Raw genomic sequence first — 20,019 nt, 5'->3', positions numbered from 1 at the left:
GCATCACTATTCTGAAATGGTTTTGACCTGGGAAAGAACCCAGAGTTTTTAGGACTGAGGGGCTGGAGGATGATGTCTTAGGAGTAGCACCATATAGCTTCTATAGGAAGCAGAGCCCTCCTGCATGGTTTGGGGGACATTCTCTCACATCTCAAGAAAGATGGGTGGACCAGCAGGGGCTGCAAAATATTTTTATCTTTCTTCCATGCCACTCTCTTTTTTCCTAGGCTGAAATCATCACGTAACATTATCTTTGAAATGTTGAGCCATATTCAGCTTGAAGGAACCAACTCAAAAAGTGCATCCAGCTTACAGAGAAGTAATTCAATCGGCTAATAGAATTCTATATTTTAAAAAATTTTGGCTGTGCTGGATGTTGGCCACTGCAAGGGCTTTTTCTTCAGTTGCAGAGAGTAGAGGCTACTCTCTAGTAGAGGTGCTCGGGCTTCTCATTGCGGTGGCTTCTCTTGTTTTGGAGCACAGGCTCTAGGGCACTCAGCCTGCAGTAGCTGTGGCACCTGGGCTCAACAGTTGTGGTGCATGGGCTTAGCTGCTCTGGGGCATGTGGGATCTCCTCAGACGTGGGGTCTCCCCAGACCAGGGATTGAACGCATGTTTCCTGCAATGGCAGGTGGCTTCCTTACCACTGAATCACCAGGGAATCCAGGCAGGGAAGACCCGGAATGCTGTTCTGTTGAATAGACCCACACAGATCCCACAGTACTCTGTTTACTCATGTGTTCATCACCCCATAAGAACCATGCCTTTGTTGAAAAGTTTGGCCAAGGATGGAGAGAACAGGGTCATTGTCAAGCCTCCAAAGGTGTCCTGGAGAGGTCGGACTCACCTGGAAAATGTTGGCGAAGTCCCTGAGGTTGAAGATGTAGTGGAATTTGATCGCTGTGGGAAGGAACGTGGTGGCGATTTTCTGGTGGAAGGTGAGGGCCAGATGGAGCAGCTGGGGGACGCTCTTGTGCAGCGCTGCCGGGAAGCTGCCCAGCTTGAGGTGCTGAGTCAGGATGGCGCTGTAGATGGAGGACAGGGCGTCTGCTCCCGGGAAGGAAAGGGTGAACACACTGAAGTGACGCTGCTCGGGAAAAAAAAGAGCCACAGGGAGGAGGCCACGAGTTACCCTCTGTGGTCGCAGAACAGAAATCATCTCTTCTGGATTTGGATACGGTGGCCAAGAATTCTTAGAAGGGCTTTGAATTCTACATTCTGGCCGCACTTCTCACATTAAACCCAAACTTGGTTGAGCCTAGAATGAATGAAGGGCTTTGGACCTCTGATCAAAGATGTCAGTGTGGCATAGCAGAAAGAGAAGGGAACCTGGACTCTGGGTCCAAATCTGACCGTGATACTGAGAATGCATGTGACCTTGGCAGGGTCATTCACCTCTCTGAAGTTCTCTCATTCTGAAGGCCAAGTTGAATTAGACTAACCCAATGATTCCATCTGGCTTGAAAAGCTTCTTTAAAAAGTGGTACAAATGAACTTATTTACAAGACAGAAATAAGAGTCACAGATGTAGAAAACAAACTCATGGTTACCAAGGGGGGAACAGGAGGGAGGTATAAATTGGAAGATTGGGACTGACATACACACACTCCAATACATAAAACAGATAAGAAGAACCTACTGTATAGCACAGGGAAATATACTCAATACTCTGTAATGACCTATACGGGAAAAGAATTTTTAAAAGAGTGGATGTGTGTGTGTGTGTGTGTGTGTGTGATTTCAGTTCAGTTCAGTCACTCAGTCGTGTCCGACTCTTTGCGACCCCGTGAATCGCAGCACACCAGGCCTCCCTGTCCATCACCATCTCCCAGAGTTCACTAAAACTCACGTCCATCGAGTCGGTGATGCCATCCAGCCATCTCATCCTGGGTCGTCCCCTTCTCCTCCTGCCCCCTAATCCCTCCCAGCATTAGTCTTTCTCAATGAGTCAACTCTTCACATGAGGTGGCCAAAGTACTGGAGTTTCAGCTTCAGCATCATTCCTTCCAGAGAACACCCAGGGCTGATCTCCTCTAGAATGGACTGGTTGGATCTCCTTGCAGTCCAAGGCACTCTCAAGAGTCTTCTCCAACACCACAGTTCAAAAGCATCAATTCTTTGGTGCTCAGCCTTCTTCACAGTCTAACTCTCGCATTCAAACATGACCACTGGAAAAACCATAGTCTTGACCGGACGGACCTTTGTTGGCAAAGTAATGTCAAAGTAATGCTTTTGAATATGCTGTCTAGGTTGGTCATAACTTTTCTTCCAAGGAGTAAGCGTCTTTTAATTCCATGGCTGCAGTCACCATCTGCAGTGATTTTGGAGCCCCCAAGAATAAAGTCTGACACTGTTTCCACTGTTCCCCCATCTATTTCCCATGAAGTGATGGGACCAGATGCCACGATCTTTGTTTTCTGAATGTTGAGCTTTAAGTCAACTTTTTCACTCTCCACTTTCACTTTCATCAAGAGGCTTTTTAGCTCCTCTTCACTTTCTGCCATAAGGGTGGTGTCATCTGCATGTCTGAGGTTATTGATATTTCTCCCAGCAATCTTGATTACAGCTTGTGCTTCTTCCAGTCCAGCGTTTCTCATGATGTACTCTGCATAGAAGTTAAATAAGCAGGGTGACAATATACAGCCTTGACGTACTCCTTTTCCTATTTGGAACCAGTCTGCTGTTCCACGTCCAGTTCTAACTGTTGCTTCCTGACCTGCATATAGGTTTCTCAAGAGGCAGGTCAGGTGGTCTGGTATTCCCAACTCTTTCAGAATTTTCCACAGTTTATTGTGATCCACACAGTCAAAGGCTTTGGCACAGTCAATAAAGCAGAAATAGATGTTTTTCTGGAACTCTCTTGCTTTTTTGATGATCCAGCGGATGTTGGCAATTTGATCTCTGGTTCCTCTGCCTTTTTTAAAACCAGCTTGAACATCAGGAAGTTCACGGTTCACGTATTGCTAAAGCCTGGCTTGGAGAATTTTGAGCATTACTTTACTAGCGTGTGAGATGAGTGTATAATTGATTCACTTTGCTGTACAGCAGAAACTAACACAACACTGGAAATCAACTATGCTCCGATGGAAGTTAATTATAAAAAAAAGAAAACAAAAGCTTCAAGGGGGCTGGGTTGAGGTGTTTTTTGTCTCCCTGGAAACGCAAGTCCACATCCTGTATGATTTACCATGTAAAGAGGCTGGGTGGGTGGAAAGCCATTATCCCATAGACACCAGTAACATCTGGTCTGGAAGGTGATGTTTAGGACTCCAAGGTCACAGTTCCCCCCATACCTGCAGCCGGGGGTTGATGGTGAAGCTGCCCGCAGTGGGGTTCATACAGGAAACATACTGGACATTCATGACCTCCTTCAGGGACAGTTTGTTTCGATCATACCTGGAACAGTCAGAAGCCGCAGGTGAGAGATGAGTGAGGGCTCAGCCAGGGGAGCGTGTTGTGAAGGTGAGCTGGGATGTGCCGAATCACTCATGTGTTTGAGAGGTTAAAAAAAGACTAGACCCATTGGTAGAAATTGAGAAACTGAGAAGATAAAAGAGCTGAGGACAAATTCCTAAGGGATGCCATGTCTATGGAAGTAGAACAGGAAGAAGAGACCACAAAGATGGGTAAAGATGTAGGAGGAAGTCAAGGATGTGTGGTGCCCAGAAAGCCAGGATTTCCAGGAGGACAGAGCAGTCAGCCATATCAAGTGTGTACAGAAAGGAAGAAGGGTGGGGACCCAGTGGGGTCTGCAGGATGTCACAGTAAAGATACAGCTGTTTGAGTAAGAACAGTAAAGCGGACGAAACAGAAACCTAGTCACTGTGGCTGGAGGAGGGAGTGGGAGATGAGGAACTGGAAACTGGGGAGAGAATCTGGTAACAAAGAGGGAGACAGAGCAGTAGTCAGAAAACGATGTTTTTGAACACAGCTTAGTTGGTAAAGAATCTGCCTGCAATGCAAGAGACTCTGGTTCTATTCCTGGGCCAGGCAGATCCGCTGGAGAAGGGATAGGCTACCCTCTCCAGTATTCTTGCGCTTCCCTGGTGGCTAAGCTGGTGAAGAATCCACCTGCAATGAGGGAGACCTGGGTTCGATCCCTGGGTTGGGAAGATCCCCTGGAGAAAGGAAAGGCTACTCACTCCAGTATTCTGGCCTGCAGAATTTCATGAACTGTATAGTCCATGGGGTTGCAAAGAGTCGGCCACGACTGAGCGACCTTCACTATCACTAGGTAAATTCATGCAAGTTTAAATATTGACGTGAAGGAACTGATCAGGAGGGACTGACAGGTGAAGTGAGATTTCAGAGGCAAAAAGAGTGGACACAAAGATACTGGTGGGTGGTTAAGCCTCAGGGGAGATGTGGTGGGGGGAGGCACAGAGTGGCAGCTACGTTGTATAGATGTGGAAGCTAGAGATGGAGGTAGTGGGTGTGGTCATCTGCGGAGGCTGGGTGGCGAGCTTGGAGAGAGAGGAGAAGCATGAAGCGGGTATTTCTGGGGGCAGAAAGGTGACATACGAAGGCCTTGCAGTAGAATTTCCAGGAAGGTCTTACTGGATGCAGTGTGAGGTAGGATGGTAAGCCAGAGTTGCCTCAAATCGCTGACTTGGTTTTCTTTTTTGTTTGTTTCTGGTGAGTTTAGACCTTTTGCCATTAAAAACGATACACGTGCAGGAGATAACAATGGAGCCTGTGAGATGCTCTGAGACACAAAGGCTGACATAGAGAACAGACTTATGGGCATAGTGGGTGAAAGAGAGGGTGGGGCGAATTGAGAGAGCAGCACAGAAACATATCCATTGCCGTGTGGGAATTTGCTGTTATGACACAGGGAGCTCAAATCAGATGCTCTGTGACAACCTACAGGGGTATGATGGGGTGGGAGGTGGGAGGGGGGTTCAAGACGAAGGAGACATATGTATATCTATGGCTGATTCATGCTGATGTATGGCAGAAACCAACACAATATGGTAAAGCAATTATCCTCCAATTAAAAAAAATTTTAAGTTAATTAACTGATTTAAGGCATATGTTAGGCATTCTAATCAAAGGCCCTGCTCAGTGGGATAGAACTCAGGTGTGGGTTGGGGGGTAAGGGAGTCCTGGTTAATCATGCTTTGGAAGCTTGAAGAAGGCAACTTTAGAGATAAATGGTAAAGAAAGGATAGGCATTTTCCCTTAAATAAGAGCTCAGTAGCTTTTCTGACCAGTGCCTTCTCTGGTGCCAGAGCTGAGCTCAGATATACAGCTCCAGCAGGACAAACCGGCTTTGGACCTGTCCCCTGCCCGGCCGAGTCCCTCCGTGTGCTCGCTTACCAGTGGCCATAGTCCAGGTGCTGCCTGAGGACCGTGTGAGGCTGCACAGTTCCATAGGCATCCACCTCGGGCATGTTCATGTCGTCAATGAAATAGATGAGCTTCTTATTGCCTGGGGGACCATAGTTTCTGCCAGCTTTCTTTTCCAGAGGCTTCTCCAGGACAGCTGAGGAGAGAGCCAGTTAGTGAGGGAAGGAGCGTCAAAGCTCAGAAGCCAGTTCTAAGACAGTCCAGTGTCAAGGATGAGCCACAGTGCAGCGTGCACGCAAGAGCTGCGTCCAGGGGCAGGCAGCTCCACAGGACCAGAGGGGAGGCAGGTGATGACCAGGCAGGGGTGGCGACAGCAGCGCCCAGGCCTTGGCCATCTGACTGTGCACGGTGTTAGGTTTGCACAGACATTTATGGTCTCACTGAAGCCTTAGAACAGTGCTGCAAGATTAGAACCATCACCCCTTTCACAGATGACGGAACTGAGACTCTGAAGAATGAATTAATTTGTCTAAGGTAGTGCCAGGGTACAGATCCAAATCAGTTAAACTTCAAGACCCATGTTCCTTCTACCACACGTGAGGTCTGTGGCTTTCTTTGCAGGCTAAAAACAGAAGTCCCAAGGCCTAGTACTCTACCCTCAAGGAAATCTGCAAACAACCAGACCCTAGGTGGACTTCCCAGGTGGCACCTGTGTGGCCTCCTCTGGAAGAGGGCATGCAGTTCACTCCAGTATTCTTGCCTGGGAAACCCCATGGACAGAGGAGCCTGGGGGGCTACAGTCCATGGGGTCACAAAGAGTTGGACATGACTAAAGTGACTTAGCGCGCACACACACACACACGCACACCCCTTCTCTACCTAAGACAGAGGAGGAGAGGATGGATGTGGTTCCCCTTCCACCCCTGGACAGTAAAAGAGGAAATCCTGGATATTTTGTCAACAGTGTTCTCAGTCCTGGGGTTTTCCCTGAGGGAGAGAAGAAACAATCGCCTCAGGGAATTTCCCAGAAGCCCCCAGTGTCATGGATGCACTGCCCCCTGCCTTGGGGTAGCAGAGCATCTCTGTGCCTTTCTAGAAACTAAGTACAGACTCTGTCCTGGAGCTGCATCTTCAATTATCCAGCCAGAGGGAAGGAATCAAAGAGTACATTTTCCCAGCCTGACAGAACTTGTTCAGAGAAAATCTAAGTAACAGGGTATATATATATATACATTTTTTCAATAAACCAATTAGATATTTATGTACTGCAAGAACCAATACTATTACAGCTAGAGGCTCTAAGAACCGTCTCATCCCTTTTCTTGAAAAACAAGTTTGTAAACAAGGAGGAAGTGTCAACAGACATATGAAGGTGACAGATAGAAAGACATGTTCCTTTAAGAAGCTTGAATATTCTAATTTTCTGGTCCTGAGTTAAATTAAGTGTTCCAAATAGGAATTAAATTTAAATTTAATTAGCATGCAATTAACATATACTATTGACCAATTAATCACCCAACACCTTCCTACCCCCCTTAAAACATAACAACTATATATGAGATCTGTCAAAATGAAATATAATTAATGGGCTGCCAAGGACACGCTTTTGTGAACAATCCTTCTAATAGGAAATTCTCTCCTTAGGAAGACTTGTTTCTCCTCCTCCTGAAGCAATGATATTCAAATCAACTCCTGGAATTAAGCAGACCCTGTAATTTGGGTTGATTAAGCTTTTTATGCTACTTGAAGACTGTTGAGGAGAAAAGCATGTCAGTTAGCAAGAAGTGGGCTTGGAATACACCAGATTATCTCAAAAGGATGATTAAGAAAAGAGAGGCCTCCCCAGGAAAGGCACACACACTGGATCCCTTCTTGGCTGACCTCTGCTCCAAGTCTTATCTAGAATGAAACAGTAGTGAGTTCTGCTTCCAGGCAGAACTGGAAGAACAGAAGTGGGTTTACATAAGACATCTGCTCCTTGGAAGGAAAGCTATGACAAACCTAGACAGCATATTCAAAAGCAGAAACATGATTTTGCTTACAAAAGTCAGTATAGCCGAAGCTATGGTTTTTCCAGTATTGTATGGATGAGAGAGTTGGACCATAAAGAAGGCTGAGTGCCAAAGAATTGATACTTTTGAATTGTGATGCTGGAGAAGACTCTTGAGAGTCCTTAGGACTGCAAGGCGATCAAACCAGTCAATCCTAAAGGAAATCAATCCTGACTATTCATTGGAAGGACTGATGCTGAAGCTGAAGTTCAATCCTTTGGTCACCTGATGGAAAGAGCTGACTCACGGAAAAGACTGTGATGCTGGGAAAGATTGAAGGCAGGAGGAGAAGGGGGTGACAGAGGATGAGATGGTTGGATGGCATCAGTGACTCAATGGACATGAGTTTGAGCAAGCTCCAAGAGATGGTGAAGGACAGGGAAGCCTGGCCTGCTGCAGCCCATGGGGTCGCAAAGAGTCCGACACAACTGAGCGGCTGAACAACAACACTGCTACCATCCTCGTCCAGACTCTCATGGCTGGTGTCCATGACATCCTGCCAAATGATCTTCCTGCTTTTGCCCTTAGATTCGTACTCTATGTTCTCAAGACAGCAGGCAGAGGTATCCTTGTAAGATGTAAATCAGGCTGTGCCAGTCCCATGCTTAAACCCCCAGTGGCGCCCCATCTCACTTGGAGCAAAAGCCTGTCTGGTTACCTGGGCAAACCCCCCATGTCGGTTTTTCTGTCCCACTGCTCCTGCCTTCACTCCCTCTGCTCCCACCGTCCTGTTTCTGACTCACGAGTCACCCACGGCCATGGCGTCTTTGCTCTGGCTGCTTCCTCTGTCTGCAATCTCTTCTCCTAAATGCCAGAAGTTTGCTCCCTCACTTACACCAGGCATTTACTTACTCAAATGCCATCTTCTTAGGAAGCCCTTCCCTAGCACTTGAGCCCAAATAAAAGCGCCCCCCCCCCACCTCCTATGCCTGGCCCCGACTTCGTTTTCCTCTATTAACACTTATTACCACTTAATATCCTGTATATCTTACTTATTCATCTTGTTTATTATTTCAGTCCCTCCACATTATAAACTCCAAAAGGCCAGGAATCTTTCTCTGTTTTCCTCATTGTCATATCCCCAGCACCTAGGATATTATTTATCACAAAGGAAGGTATTCAAAAACGGATTAAAGAATGAATGAATACATGACTTAACATGATAACAAACTCCATGAATAGGCAAAGAAAGGTTTATCATACCCTCTTTGTAACTAAAGAAACAGAGGCTGACACAGGCTAAATGTGGTGCTGGAATTAGAACCCAGGGCTCTTGATACTGATCCCGATGCTTCTTTCACATGGCTGGGGAAGACAGAGCTTGTGAGCCCTTCTCACTCATCCTAGGATTCCTCCAGGCTCTGAGCACCAGAGCCCTGCAGTCATTCATTTGCTGGGCATCACTAGGGACCTGGGTCTGTATGGACGACGTAACATGCACTGTATCACTGAACCTTCAGAGCAGCCCTAGCATGCATCATTATCACCTCTAAAACATCTCTCAACAAAAGAGAAAACTGAGCTTTAGGGAAATAAAGGGACTTTATTCAAGGTCATCCAGCTACTGAAGACAAAGTCAGGATTCCAACTCAGGTCTGCCTGACTATGGCAACTTATGTACCCACCATAGCACACTGCTTCTGAAACGTTACTATGATCTGGCTCCTGTCCTTCAGAAATCCCTAGTTTAGTTAACATGCTGCCAGACCATGTTTTTTGACAGAGATCCTTAATAATCAATCATGTCTTCACTTTGCATTGGCCTGATTTGTGTTTCTGTGTTTGAACTCTTTTTCCTTAGTATTATCCAAATTCTCACATGTTATGACATTTTAGTTATATTGTAAGGGCTCCTCACTTGTTCTTTCAAAAAATAACATGTTTTGCATAATTATAAAAATAATACATACTCATTATACAAAGATTGGAAAGCATAGAGAATCATAATGATGAAAATGAAAATTGCCCATAATTCTATCACCTAGCAGTAAGCCTAACTTTCAATATTTTGGTTTATTTCACTCTAGTGTATTTGCTCTGTTAGATTTTTTTCCTTTACAAAATAGGAATTATATTGTACATTCTGCCTGTGTATGTTGTTTTTCATTTCATATATTATAAACCTTTTTATGTGATAATACCTAGCCTACTAGAACATGGTTTTTAATTGCTGCATTGCATTCCATAATTTGGAGGTGCTAAAATTTACGGGATGATTTCCCTATAGTCTTAAATGTGTTGTTTTCAATTTCTTTATGTTTTGAATCCCCATTCGAAGTAGAGCATCTTGCCTACTAGATGGTAAGTCTTTGATGATTTAATTCTGTGTCATCTCCTTTTGGACTTCCCTGGTGCCTCAGCTGGTAAAGAATTCACTTGCAATGTGGGAGACCCCGTTGATTCCTGGGCCGGGAAGATCCCCTGGAGAAGGGCTAGGCTACCCATTTCAGCAGCCTATCCATTCTTGCGCTTCCCTGGTGGCTCAGATGTTAAAAGAATCTGCCTGCAATGCAGGAGACCTGGGTTCGATCCCTGGGTTGGGAAGATCCCCTGGAGAAGGGCATGGCAACCCACTCCAGTATTCTTGCTTGGAGAATCCCCATGGACAGAAGAGCCTGTCTACAGTCCATGGCAGGCTACAGTCCATGACAGGCTACAGTCCACGGGACTGCAAAGAGTTGGACACGACTGAGCCACTAAGCACAGTGCAGCATCTCCTTTTTGGAAGATATTCAGGCAAGTGCTGAAAGCTATCTGTGTGATAATGTAATGCCCCTTTGAGGTCAAGAGTTTGATCAGATCTTTCAAAGTCTCATCCAGCTTTAAACTTTTTAATGAACAGGTGATGGGTTTGTTTTACACAAGGACTCAGACACCCGAGCTCCCATCTAATTAGTGTAATTACACACTCAAATATTTGTTGAGCTAATACTTCAAGTCACAGTTGGATGTCAGGAGAATTCGGAACTGTGATGAGCATTGCTTTGGCTCACTCCCATTGCACTGCAAATACAAGTCCATCGATGCCGTGACCCAGTTCTTTACTCCTCTTTTTCCCTTTCTAAACTGTCCTGTCGATGGGTCATTGCAAATTCCTTTAGTTCTCAAAAATCACTTATATTTCCAAAATGAATGAGAAAAGGCTTAAGCAATTTAAATAGACATAAAATAGACCAATTGAAAAAGATTAAAAGTGATTTCAAACTATATAGTAGAAGAAACTTATTTGAGCCACTAATCATGGGTGATATAGTTACTGTAATGAAATAAGAATGGTTACATTGTCCTTTATGAACTGGCTCTTTGAAAGCTTAGAACTCAATCTGTGTATAATTACAGTAGCCATGCCATCCCAGATCACTGATACAAACTCATCTCTACTTTTGTAGGAAAACAAATTTTAGGCACTCAGTTCTAAAAGGCATGTATCCAGGAAACTTATAAAAGGTGTATTGGGCTGCAAAGTGGTCATGGTCTTCAACCTAGATTTTTACAGGAGGTTTTTTTTTTTTTAATTTATCTTTGATCATCCTAACCTTCAACAACATCCAAGAATGGGTCATTAGATGATAACCCAGTGAAGGGAAAGGAAGCAATGGCCCTGGGTCTGTGGTGTTTAGAGCAGCTGGAGGGACACAGATCTGCCTCCTCAGCCAAGATGCCAGGGTTATTAACCTGCTATTGGTGCAGCTGCTGGCAAGTGGTCAGGTGAAGCCTGAGAGTGTCACTGAACAACGGAAGGGCCTCTTCTACTTACTGTCAAAGGCAGAGACACCCATGTGCTCCAGATATTAGACAAGTGGAAGCAAAGTTGGCATTCTCTTATGGAAATGTAGATGCACAACTTATCAAAGTGGATGGATAGGTAGCTCAATGAAATAAGACAGCTTGGCTATTAAATCACTATGCAACTTTGAGGGAGGTCACGTAAGACCTCTAAGCCTCATTTTCTATAGAGACTGTCATCAGATCCCTGATGGACATCATTTCCATCTTCCTTCTCCTGAGTTATGTTCCAGCTAGAAACTGGCCATGTGACACAATTTTGAACAGACACATAAATCTGTGGGATTCCTGGAGTGCTACTGTTTCCTGACAAGGGCACGAACTCTTTCCTTTATCTTTTTTTTTTTTTTTTCCATTTGGAATATGGATGTGATGGCTGGAGCAGCAGAGACTCTGTTATCCTGAAGGAGCGTCTAAGAGAATAATAGATATTATAGCCTCAATAGCATTGAACCATTGATTCAGCATTAGCAACTACCTACCTCAAGACTTCTTGTTGCATGAAAAAAACTCTGTGTCATTATCAGATTTTCTCCTTGTTGTTGTTCAGTTGTTCAGTCATGTTTGACTGTTTCCTACCACATGGACTGCAGCACACAGGTGGCCAAAGGATTGGCGCTTCAGCCTCAGCATCAGTCCTTTCAATGAGTATTCAGGGTTGATTTCCTTTAGGTAGGATTGACTGATTTGATCTCCTGGCAGTCCAAGAGACTCTCAAGAGTCTTCCCCAGCACAAGATGAAAACATCAATTCTTGGGCACTCAGCCTTCTTTATGGTCCAACTCTCATATCCACATGACTACTGGAAAAAGCATAGTTTTGACTATACGGGCCATTGTAGACAGACTGATGTCTCTGCTTTTTAATACGCTGTCTGCTGCTTGCAGTCAAAAGCATTACTGATAACACAGGGGCTTGGCATAGTAAAAACTTCAAATAAAGCTGTGCTATCCACACTGATAAGCAATGTGAATGCTTTGAAACACAAGCCCTGTTTGCATTTGAAGGAGTTTTGAATCTGTTTAGAAAAGTACTCAATGGAGACCCCAGAGCTGGAAGCGATAAGAGAGGAAAGATGCAGGGAATATCAAGCAGCTGCCTTCTCTATAAAAGAACATCTGATTTGAGAAAAATGGCATCCAATGGACTAGCAGGATGAGTGAGCTGTAAAACACTCCTCTGGAGACCTCAGTGAATTGACCTGCTGGGTGAAGTTATTGCCCATTTGTAAGCTGGAACATTTTTTTCAAAAACATTAGTTTTGCTTTAGCATAGCTTATGCTAAACGTCTTTTTTTTTCAAGCAAAAGGGGCTTGCTCATGCTCCTTTTGTTTTGGCAGTTGGGGCTCAGGGATTTTTGTATCGTATTTATAACTTAATTTGAGAAGGATTTTAATATTGTTAGAATAACAGCTTCCATTTATTGAGCACTTATTGTATGCTAGGAATCATTCTGAGTGTTTTACTTATTTTGTCTTGCTATTCAGGAATGAAAGGAATGAACTGTCGTACCCTCAACAACATGGGTAAATCTCAAAATCAAGCTGAGTGAAAGGAGCCAGAAAAAAAAAAAGAGGGCTATTATATGACAATTCCATTATATAAAATTCTAGAAATTGCAAACTAACCTGTAGTGACAGAAACAGATCAGTGGTTGCCTTAGACACAGAGAGGGAATTGGGGGCCGCGTGGTTGGGAGGGAGGAAGGGATTACCAGGGAGGTGAGGGACTCTCAAAGCGGTGAGTATGTACATTATTTCAAGCATAGAGATGGTTTCATGGTGGGTAAATATTTAAAAACTTATCAGATCGTGTGCTTTAATGCATACCATGTATCATATGCCAATTATAACTAAAAAATATTTTATAAATGGAAAATGTTGAAAAATTATGTTGCATTTTAGTAAGAGAATGGGTAAATGAGCTGTGATTTAGTCACACAAGGGAATTCTATGCAGCAGTGAAAACCAGTGAAGAAGCACTCCACATGCATTAAAACAGACAAGGATGAGAAAAGCAAGTTACCAACGGAAGTTATAATATGACACATACTTAAAATTTAAATACACACAACAACATCGTGTATTTCATGGCTACATACATATATGGAAAGGGTAACTTGGGAATGATGGCGCATCAGCTGTAGTGGTCCTAGTCTGGTTTCCAAGGGCATGATGGGGGAAGGGCTGGGGGGTGGTGTGTTAGCAAGATCCATAGCAAGATGACAGAAATGTTAACATCTGTGAAGTCTGGGTGGTGGGTACATGGGCATCTGTTATACTCTTGTCTGTACTTTTCCGAATGCTTGAAATATTTCATAATTTTAAAAACGTTTAAGTCATTCTCCATCCCCACTCTTAGCATCCAGTTCCCCTTGCCAAGGGCAACTGCTGTTGCTTGTGTGTCCCTCCGGAGATATTCTTAGGAAGTATAAGCATAGATGTGCGAGTGTATATGTATGCAAAGTTTTATATGTCTCTTTTTAAACAAGACATAATTTGGAGCATACTATACACACTGTTCTGTATCGTGCTTTTCTCACTCGACAAAGATTTTGGAAATGGAGCCAGCTTAACTCATACAGAATGTCCTCATTCTTTGTAATAACGCCTGGCATTCTATCATATGGATAACCAGGCTATTTCCTGTCTTTGCCATCATTACATTCATTACCTTATAAACACTCATTCTGCACATCTGTCTGGGTTTATACTGTCTGCCTTCTAAAGCAGACTGTACCACATCACATTCAACATAATTCCATAGGGTCTTAACCACAAACCGCAGTAAAAATGCTGGGCTTCAGAAAGAGTGATGGAGGGCAACCCTGGAGGTCCAGTGGTTAAGATTCTGGGCTTACACTGCAGAGGGCATGGGTTCAATCTCTGATCAGAGAATTAAGATCCTGCATGCCGCATGGCCAAAACCAGAACAGAGACATGGACTCCTGCTGTGGGGGCACAATTTGCCTCTTGTCTGATGTCAGAGCAGCCGCCCTGTGGGTTCCTGCATCTCCTTTTTACGTTTTCCATTTCTCCTTGGATACCAGCTTTCTTGTTCCAACATTTATAACTGCTAAGCATCCTTCCTCTTGCCGTTTTGTTACTTCTGAAATGTTTTCAGCTAAGAAGCCAAATGAACAAACTTGTTTGGACTGTGACTAAAGTGATGGATGGAAATTTTCAAGTAAGGGAATCTGGCATTTTTTCAGAATCAAGGATATGAAGCTCCTCTCTTTTTTTCTTGGCAATGAATGTTTATTCTCTAGTCAAAGTACTTTTTACATCATAAAATCATTACAATAGTATTCTAGAAAATAATCTTTCCAGACTCAAATAGTGTCACTAGTGGTAAGAGTAGTAAATATCAAATATTTATTTCAATTTCCAAAGCGTTTTATTTTCAGGGGAGGAGGTATAGCCTAGTGGTTAAGGGCACAGGCTCTGAAGTCAGACTCTCTGGATTAAAACCCTGGTTCCACCACTCACTGTGTAGCCTCAAGGAGCTTATGTAACTTCCCTGTGTCTTGGTTTTCTCATCTACGACATGCGGGTGATAAAAGGGCTTACTTCACAGGTCTAAGTAAGACTAAATGATTTGGGGACTTCCCTGGTGATCCAGTGGCTCAGACTCCAGAGGGTGGGGCGGGGCTGTTCCGGTGTGAGGAGTGAGAGGGGGGTTTCTCTCCAGCCTGGCTACTACCCTCCTCTTGTGGGGAGACTGGCTTCATCGCTTCTTCAAAAGGAGGCTGCTTCTAGGGTCAGCGTGAGGAGTGTTTCTAAACAAAAGGAGACTCGACAATCAAGGTCAAGAAAGTGGCTGGGGTCGGGGAGGCAGATGCAGTGACCCTTGGGATCCCTGAGGGCCCCCGTCTGCTCGGGAGCCCAGCACGTGAATGCCCTGTGAAACGCACACTCCACGTGCTCAGCAGGCTGGAACTGCCACACCAGCCTTGTGGCACCATGGTGACCTTAGGCAGCCACGTGCTTGAACCCGAGCCTCAATGACCCCACGTGTAAGGTGTGAGGGGTGCATGAAATGACCTCTAGAGACCCTTCTGGTGCCAGGAGTCTGTAAGCCTGTGGGAATCTTTCAGTAGGTTTTCTGTTTTCTTTGTCATCAAGGCACTGACCTGCTCTGTGTGGAACTCCTGCCCTGGAGGAGTTCAGCAGCCAGGGAAGCACTTCGGGATGAAGAATGGGAAAGGGGGGAGAGAGGGACAGACAGGAAAGGGGACAGGCAAGAGAGGAGTGGGAGGGGAGTCAGCTGGGGAGGTGCCTGACCTCCGTTTCAGCTCAGAGTAGAGGATGTCAGGTCCCCTGCTCCATGCCCCCTGGGCCCTTTATGTGAGCAGCTCCTTGCAGGAAATCGCCCTCAGCAGGAAGCCCCTTTCTTGTCACTTTAGTGAAGCTATAGTGTAACTAGCCTGGAGCACTATAGTCCATGGGGTCACAAAGAGTTGGATATGATGAGCAACTCACACACACATACTGTAACTCACTTTTTAAACCAGGCACCCCCATGCTCTACTTGCCCTTGACCTGAGCACTCCTTTCAAATCCTTTCATCACGCAATACCTGGACTAACTTGTCAGTTCTTCCCATAGATCAAAGAAGTAGAAATGGCAAATAAGCAATTAATAGATTGATTGCTCCTTGGAAGGAAAGCTATGACCAACTTAGCATATTAAAAAGCAGAGGCATTACTTTGCCGATAAAGATCCATATTGTCAAAGCTATGGTTTTTCCAGGAGTCAGGTACAGATGTGAGAATTGGACCATAAAGAGAACTGAGTGCCGAAAATTGATGCTTTTGAACTGTGGTGTTGGAGAAGACTCTTGAGAGCCCCTTGGACTGCAATATCAAACCGGTCAATTTTAAAGGAAATCTACCCTGAATATTAATTGGAAGGACTGATGCTGAGGCTGAACCTCCAATACTTTGGCCAAAGGATGTGAAGAACTGGCTCATTGGAAAAGACCCTGATGCTGGGAAAGATTGAAGACAGGAGGAGAAGGGGACAACAGAAGATGAGATGGTGGGATGGCATCACTGACTCGATGGACATGAGTTTGAGCAAAGTCCGGGAGTTGGCGAAGGACAGGGAAGCCTGGCGTGCAGAATCAGACACGACTGAGAGACTGAACTGAACCGAATTAACAGATGATCAGACCTCTCCCAAGATTCCTCTCCAGTCATCTTGCAAATAAATCAAACTGTATGAACAAGATGAAGTTTAGAGCAGCGGTCCTCAACCTTTTTGGCACCAGGAACTGGTTTCCTGGAAAACGCTTTTTCCACAGACTGAGGGGTGGGGAATGGTTTGGGGATGATTCAAGCGTGTTACATGTACTGTGCACTTTATTTCTATTATTATTACACCACTTCCACCTCAGATCATCAGGCATCAGGTCCTGGAGGCTGGCGACCCCTGGTCTAGAAGGTGTCTGGAGCTGACAAGCCTGCACGCAGTGTGGAGATGGCCATGACCCTGACCTGCCCCATCCTCATCTCAGTGATTAACTGAGATGACTTGTTTCTCTTTAAACTTTCTCACCACAGAGCAGTCTTGGGAAGCAGTTTTTGGGAGACGCTCAACCCGCCGTCTCCCCAGATTGCTGGCACTTTGATTAAAGGCCCGTTTCTCTTCCCTGGTTGGAGAGTGAGTACCTGACTTTGTGCGCGGCGGGGAGCAGGCCGGCTCACTCAGTTACTGGTGTGCTGACACTCACCCTGCAGCATGGCTGATGTGGTGTAGTAGTTGAAGGGCGCGTTTGTCACCAGGTATGCCTCGGGGTCCAGGCTGGCCAGCTTCGCTTCCACCAGCACCGACTTGCCCGTGCCCGCAGTTCCCACCAGCATGACCGGCCGCCGCCGCGCCAGGAGCCGCTCCAGGAAGTAGCAGAGGCATACGGTCTCGCTGGTGTGCACCAGGCAGGCCTGGGGCCAGGGGGAGACGGGGTGGGGGTGGCGGGAGACAGGAGGAGCGAACTGGGGGCTCATGGGAGACTCACATGCTGTCAGGGCACCCTGGGGCATTTCAGGAGAGGGAACCGCGCTGGGGTTGGGGGCTCACTATTGCAGGCAGGAGGGACCCCTGTTACCCAGAGAGACCCTGCCGGTAACTCATGCTGTGGTTAGAGGGCACACTCATCCGCCTCGACTAGAGCTGTTTGCCTCCCTGAGGCCTCTGGATTGTATTTTAAAGCCTTCTGCCTGTCGTCTCAGGATGCCTGCAGGGGGTTCTGCTAATTAAGTTACCTAGGCTTGGGAGATCTTATGACTATGTTGAGGGCTTCCCAGGTGGTTCAGTAGTAAAGAACCTGCCTGCAATGAAGGAGACATAAGAGACACAGGTTCGATCCCTGGGTCAGGAAGATCCCCTGGAGAAGGGCATGGCAGCCCACTCCAGTACTCTTGCCTGGAAAATCCCATAGTCAGAGGAGTCTAGCAGGCTATAGTCCATGGGGTCACAAAGAGTCGGACTGAAGCAACTTAGCATGCACGCATGCATCACTATATTGAACCTCTAATTTTCTCTGAAAAGAAAAGTAGCTAATTCTTAACGAGGTCGAACCTTTTGGGAATGTGTCAGGGGCTGCCACGAGAGCCACCACAGATTCTGGGGACATTACATATCCCTGGTTGCCGCTCAGCCACACTCACCTGCAGAGGTGTCTCAGGGTCAAATTCAAACTGCGGGATGAGCTTGGACCAAGGCTCGAATTTCTTGGTCTCTGGGTCTATGTAATAGTCAAAGATGGTTCCTTGGGAGGGAAATTTGATGGTCTTGAACTCGTTGAGCCACCATTTGCTGAACTCTGCCCGGTGGTCCACGAGCTGCCCAAACAAAGCAAGTCAGGAGTCAAGGCTCTGCAGAGCATGAGAAGCCTGGACAGGCTGCCCTGCATCAGGCAGAAGGTCAGGGCCGGGAGCACAGCTGGCTCCTCCTTGTCCCCCGAGGACCAGCCCGAACAAGGCCCAGCTAAGCGGGGGCTGCTCTGGAGTGTGTATGTGTGCACCTGCTTGACCACGGGGCTGGGTCGCCCTGGCCTGGTGCATCTCAGAGCCCTGGCAGGTGGAGGGGAGGGAGGGAGAGAGGTGTAAGAACACAGACAGAGAGGGCAAGTGCAGCCAGGAACTCTCAGAGACCTATCCAACACACCCCTCTAGACTCCTGAGACTCTGAGCCATGTCCAGGATGGCAGTCGGGGACAGAAGGAATAAAATGGTACCTGTTGGGACTTCCCTGGCAGTCCAGTGGTTAAGACGTCACCTTTCAGTACAGAGGGTGTGGGTTTGATCCCTGGTCCTGAAGCTAAGATCCCACACACCTCTTAGCCAAAAAACTCCAAATATAAAACAGAAACAATATTGTAACACCTTCAATAAAGACTTTATAAATGGTCCACATTAAAAAAAAATCTTTTAAAAATAAAATGTGACTGTAGACACCTGGGGGGCACAGGAAGGAACAGCGATAAGAATCTCAGTGGGGAGTGGAGTACATAACCACCAGCAAGTCACGTCTTTTCATGCCGCAGTTTCCTGATGTATGAAATGAGGATTCTAGAAAAGAGTATTTCTGAATTTCCTTCCAGAGCTAAAATCCTCAAATCTAGGGGCAAATCTAGAGACAAAGCTATACAGGTCTTTCTGACAGAAGGAATAGACAGAGACACGGTGTTTACATGCACCCATATTAAAGCATGAGCCCCGAAGACAGGGCTGTGCACCTGAGTACTCAGGCTATTTCTTTCAGACCGAAACGTAACACCCACGCCCCCCACAACACACCCACACATGTACACAGAAACGCCCACTGCTACTGGCTACCTTCTTGGGGAGCCAACCCACTCTTTGAACTCACAGACCTAGGAAAAGTCCTGAGGAGGTTCAGAATGGGCAATTTAGGAAATGTTTCTGCAGAGCAGGACAGACTAGGAAGCTGGGCGCATGGCAGTGAATCTGAACTTGGAAGAAATGGCACTGACTTTGCTGTCTACTTGGTAGATAGGATTGAATTCTTGCACCTTAAAAAGAGAATGGAAATAGGCTCTAAGGACAGGTTTGTTTGCTCTTCTTATTCTGATGTGAATTTAAATTAAGGGGACAAAATATCTTCCTAATATCTGTCCTCCTCAATCAGAAATGTTAGGGGAAACAATCTTTGACCCTTGGACGAAATTCTTTTTTTCCCTCTGTAATTCTTTATTAAAAATACTGCTGAACATAGAGACTGGAAATGAGATTAAAGATGAATAACCCAGATTGGGATCATGACATCAGAACTTAACATACTGGTGCTTTTTAGGGAAGTTGTTGACATCCAAATTGTAGATCCAAGGTCAAAAGCAAAATGCAAAGGTACCCTCAAAAATATTTACTGTGAAGTAAATACACTAGCTCAGTCGATAAAGAATCTGCCCACAGTACAGGAGACCCAGGTTCAATCCCTGGGTTGGGAAGATACCCTGGAGAAGGAAATGGCAATCCACTCCAGTATCCTTGCCTGGAAAATCTCATGGACACAGGAGCCTGGTGGGCTGCAGTCCGTGGGATCACAAAGAGTCGGGCACGAGTGAGCGACTAACACTTACTTACTTAAATACACTAACAGAATTTAAAATAGGTGCAAAAAATAGAAATAACCAATGTTATATGATTTCAACGGTTGTGCTTTCTGTGCTTTTTCATCATAATGGGAAGATATAGGCAGTTTATGAGCTTCCCTTGCGGTTCAAATAGTAAAAAAAAATCTGCCTGCAATGCAGGAGACCCAGGTTTGATCCCTGGGTTGGGAAGATGCCCTGGAGAAGAGAATGGCTATCCACTCCAGTATTCTTGCCTGCAGAATCCCATGGACAGAAGATCCTGGCAAGCTACAGCCCA

At 45.6% G+C, this 20,019-nt stretch overlaps 1 protein-coding gene across 1 annotated transcript in view; it reads right to left on the bottom strand.

The window, feature by feature from the left end:
- Positions 1-20,019, bottom strand: part of DNAH9 (dynein axonemal heavy chain 9) — a 286,432-nt gene that overhangs the window by 127,209 nt on the left and 139,204 nt on the right. Inside the window, exons 37-41 of the mRNA XM_018064667.1 lie at positions 17,794-17,967; positions 16,860-17,067; positions 5,320-5,485; positions 3,294-3,396; positions 848-1,087 (exon numbers count right to left, since the gene is read on the bottom strand). Of these exons, the coding sequence (XP_017920156.1) occupies positions 848-1,087; positions 3,294-3,396; positions 5,320-5,485; positions 16,860-17,067; positions 17,794-17,967 (891 nt within the window). The remainder of the gene's footprint in view (positions 1-847; positions 1,088-3,293; positions 3,397-5,319; positions 5,486-16,859; positions 17,068-17,793; positions 17,968-20,019) is intronic.

Source organism: Capra hircus, chromosome 19 (genome assembly GCF_001704415.2).
Source record: "Capra hircus breed San Clemente chromosome 19, ASM170441v1, whole genome shotgun sequence".
Lineage (NCBI taxonomy): Eukaryota > Metazoa > Chordata > Mammalia > Artiodactyla > Bovidae > Capra > Capra hircus.
This window is presented reverse-complemented; position numbering and strand designations above follow the sequence as displayed.